General features: G+C 43.9%; 1 protein-coding gene across 1 annotated transcript in view; it reads left to right on the top strand.

Annotated features, from left to right (window-relative positions):
- STK10 (serine/threonine kinase 10) overlaps positions 1 to 4408 on the top strand; it is a 77033-nt gene continuing 72625 nt past the window's right edge. The window contains exon 1 of the mRNA XM_006021060.3: positions 1 to 187. Within this exon, the coding sequence (XP_006021122.1) occupies positions 32 to 187 (156 nt within the window). The 5' untranslated portion in view covers positions 1 to 31. The remainder of the gene's footprint in view (positions 188 to 4408) is intronic.

Genomic DNA, 4408 nt, shown 5'->3' with positions numbered 1-4408 from the left:
GGGACGCTCGGCGCTGCCGCCGCCGCCGCTCATGGCGTTCGCCAATTTCCGCCGCATGCTGCGGCTCTCCACCTTCGAGAAGCGGCGCTCCAAGGAGTACGAGCACGTCCGCCGCGACCTGGACCCCAGCGACGTGTGGGAGATCCTGGGCGAGCTGGGCGACGGCGCCTTCGGCAAGGTCTACAAGGTGCGCGGGGCAGGAGGGGCAGCACGCGGCCCCGCTCCCCCATTGCTGACGGCCGGGCAGCGGGAGGGGGCTCGCTCCAGGCGGGGAGGGTTGGCCGGGTCAGGCACAGAGGTGGGCATCGTGTGTCCCTCCCCGCGTTGGACTTGGGAGCCCGCTTCCGCGCAGGAGCCCCGGCACCCACCGCCCTCCTTGGGCACCTTTCTTGGCTGTCAGATTTGGGCAGCGCGGTGGGCCAAAGGCGTTTGCATCTCCGTGCCCCCTTAGTTCAGGGCTGGTTTGTGGTTTAAGTCTCCTCGCTTGTCAAACAAATCTCGGGCTGTCTTCAGCATTGCTGGGAAAATCCTTCTGGGAGCCCGACTTGGCTCCGCCGACTGCATTAGCTGCCGGGACTCGAAACGAGAGGGAAGAAGCGCGGAGCGCCGGAGGTGAGCGCGAGGAAGGTACGGGGAGGCGAGCTTCGACTGGGGCCGGGAGCAAGGAGACGTGAGCCCACTTTAAAATGCGCTCTCTTCTCTGCCGGATGCTCCTGTAGCCCTTCGGGGTCTCCCCTGCCAAACCCCCAAGTCCTGTGAGTGAAGGAGCCTGCTTGGCAGTCAGCCCTGGGAGGGCTGCATCTCTGATGAAATTGTTTGTATTACTGTGGTCCTCGCAGTCGGGGAAACTATGAGAGTTTCATGCACTTTGAGAAGGAGACCTGATTGCTGATTCTGGGAACAGATGCAGTTCTATAAACAGTCAACCTTTATAAGAGACTAAGGTTGTTGAGGCATTTTTTGTTTAAAACAAAAAAAAAATCTAAATGTTCTCTTGTATTTTCCATCCGATGTCAAACAGCAACCTTGTGGGATGCTGCCTGTGAGGCAAACGAGGCTTCTGAATAACAATTAAGGCAGCCAGCGGCTTGTTCCTTGGGACAAGCTGGTGAAATGGATTTATGTTCCTGTGTTTTGCAGCCAGGTCTTGTAGAGCAGCTTTCTGAATTTAGGGGTCCCATTCGATCAACCAGTAGGCATTGCCGTCTCAGATTTGTCAAAGAATCTGATGGATAATTGCTGCCAAAGAAGGGTTTAAACCTCTCGCTAGGTAGGAAGCAGGTTGCAAATCAGGGTTGAGATACTTTAACAGAGTCCTTTGGGGATGATTACCTGTCCATTACATGTTGTTAGACCCTCATTTTAAGCAGTAATAGTAAGCAGAAAATTTCTGCTGAAAAAGACACCAGCTAAAAGTCATACTTGCCTCTCAAAACTCCTTCCCCTAAAGTGAGGAAGTAAAATGTTTTTCTGTCTATAGTCACTAATGGCTCATGTTTTGTATGAGTTTTCCAGATAATGGCAGGGAAGGGGATAACTTATTAAAAAGGTAGCAAAATATGATTGCTAGGTATATTGTGGTAAATGGAAGAGGTTCTCTGGAGCAGGCATAGTTATTGCTTTACATCCAGTCTATTTTAAATGCATCTTCAGTTTGTTCTGAGTCCATCACTCTCAAGTACCTTTACAATGCACTGAACTATTCCATCAAATTATAAAATCAACCTTGAAGTCAAGCAGGCTGCTTGTAGCTGAAATTACTACCTGGCAAATCCTGCATGCAAGCTCCACTCCAGCTATGTCTCTTCTCTAACTCTGTCTTTATTCATTTACCTTCTCCCATGTGTCTGGAAAAGCATATTGTAGCATACTGTTCATGCTGCGGTATAGCAACCTAAAGTTAAACCACTTAGCTGCTAGTGCGTCTAGCTAAGCATGTCTGCTTTGAAGGTGTTTTTAACATGGCTGATGTTTAAATGGGGCATGCAGAGTGTCAACAGGGATCTAAAGAACTACTTTTTTCAGTCAGAATGATGAAACTTTTCCACTCCCTGTGCACTCTGTCCCTTGATTTCCTGCTTAAATGTGTATAAATGTTTTATGTTGAAGCCTGTCGGATTTGGATCATTAGCAATTAAAGTTTCATTTAGAAAATATATAGCACTATTTTCTATAAAGAATCAGCCTTCTGTACCCCTAACTAGAAATTAACCCCTTTAATCATTCTTCCTTTTTCCATCCTCTGACTTTGTACTAGAATCGGGAGTCAGTAATCACAGGCATATATAATCCGGTGGCCTTACCTAGGATGCTCATGTGAAATATTAGACGCATCCTGTTGTTCTAGGTGTGTGTGCGCATGCACATGCACACCCAATCATAGATAGTCAAGAAAAGCTTTCAGTCATTTTCTTGACTGCTGTAAAATCATTTTGCTGTACACAACAGTGATAAACCGCTGGTCACTTTTTAAGTACTTAAGCTTCCTGAGGAATCTGGGATATTTTAATTGCTTTTCTTCTTGATAGGGAAGTGATACTATACAATACTGCGTCAATTTTTGTCCTACGCTATATTTTCATCCTACTCCTATCACCAGTTTTTGAGCACTCTGTCTGTTTGCTGATGTGTCTGTTTTTAAAATGCATCAAAATGTTGCTTCTGGCTGATTTTACACATTTGGTAAAAGAAAAATAAATGTTCAGGCTTTGTTTTAGCAGGATTTTTTTTTCACTGTTGAAGGCTAACGAAGGGAAAACTCTTGTGTGTAATGGTTTCATTGTTGAGTGCTACTGTGCTGTGAAGACAACTTCATTAAACACTTTTTCTATATACTCAGCTGAGCAATTTTGAATAGTGGCAATAGTCTTTACAAAAGTGGGAGTAATTTTGAGACCGTGACAGCTTCATTTCTTTCCTTAAATGAATCATGTGGGGGGGGAAAAAGAAATCCAGTCTGTACAGCCATTCTAAATGCCATTCACTGAATCTTGAGCTCTGCAGCCAAATACAAAAATGATTTGGATTCCCCTACTGGTATATAAAGGTTTTACAACAAAAGAGCACCTGAGTGTACAAGGGAGACAGTGAAGCTAATTATATAAAACTGGACAGTCTGAGGAGAAACAGTTTCTTTCCAACTTCCAGTTCTAGCAGTCTACCATCTCTCAAGTATTTTGTTCTTAGCCTGACCCAGAGTCTTCCTGTGGACTTCAGTTTGGAGACCAATGAAGACCAGTGTCTGTGAATGCTAAGCAATGTATGTTAAGGAGTTTGAACACTAGATTTGAGATCTTTTATTTAAAGAATAATCTTTAGTTTTTAAAACCACCTGATTTCAAGGCTGTCTTAGGAAAGATGCAGTGATTGCTGGAACTCTCCATTTCTCTGCTACAGACACCTAAGGGCCAGTCCTCTAAAACTTTACAGCATAGCTCCACTAGCTTCCCCCTTTTTGGACTTCATGATTTGTGTGCATGTGTATAAGGGCATTAGGACTACTATGAGCTAGGCTCCTGTATATCTTTATTCTCAAGGTTTGTATATGCCACTCTTGCAATCTGTCAGATTGCAAATGTTGGCTAACAGGATGATTAAACTGCATGCTATCAATTTAAGGAAGCCTTTAGAACTGCTGAAGCAGGGCTCAGTTCTGCCAAAACTAGTAGGTGTAGTTCTTAGTATTACAAGCAGTTGCACTAATATCAATGGGACTCGATAAAATTCTATACATTATGCCAGATTTTGAGTGTTTATAAGATCAGGTCCTTTGCTATTAGCTTTTCAAAAAGGCATGTCTAAGGATTTCTTCCATTAGAACTTCCCATATATAATTCAGGGCCTGTTTTGTTGTTTTTGTGTCTTGTGTAATGGTATCATTGTGTTCCAGCATGTACTGTTGAGGACATTTATTGCCCTGATAGCACATGCAGGGTGTGGTCAGGATGTCCCATCTAGTAGCATGGTCTATGATGCTACTTGCAACCCTAGTTTTGCAGCAGACAGAATGTGTTAGTTGGATACCAGGGATTTTTGGTTAAAAGTTCCATATATCCCATGTATATATATTTGAGTTCATCCAAACCACAGAGGCCATAAGCTTTCAACTTTAGCAACAACAATTCATAAAGAGATTGTCATAACATGTTTTCTCCCTCTCTCTTTCTTCACCACTTCAATTTAATAAAAATCCCACTCTAATTATTCAGTCCATAAGAGTAGTAAAGTGCCCAGGATTATGTATTCTGTAGACTAAAGAACTTGGAGCAAGGGAAGCAAATGAAAATAGAACTGCAAAATGCATCATTTTTACAGTGTACTGTATGTATGCCTGATGGTTCTGGAGGCCATGGTGACAGGTGCCTTAAAAATGTTTGGGTTCTTCCTCCCCAGTGCTAATCACAGCCAC

The sequence above is a fragment of the Alligator sinensis genome, unplaced genomic scaffold, assembly GCF_000455745.1.
Source record: "Alligator sinensis unplaced genomic scaffold, ASM45574v1 scaffold360_3, whole genome shotgun sequence".
Classification (NCBI taxonomy): domain Eukaryota; kingdom Metazoa; phylum Chordata; order Crocodylia; family Alligatoridae; genus Alligator; species Alligator sinensis.
The sequence above is the reverse complement of the archived record's forward strand: the minus strand, read 5'-3'. Positions and strand labels throughout refer to the sequence as shown.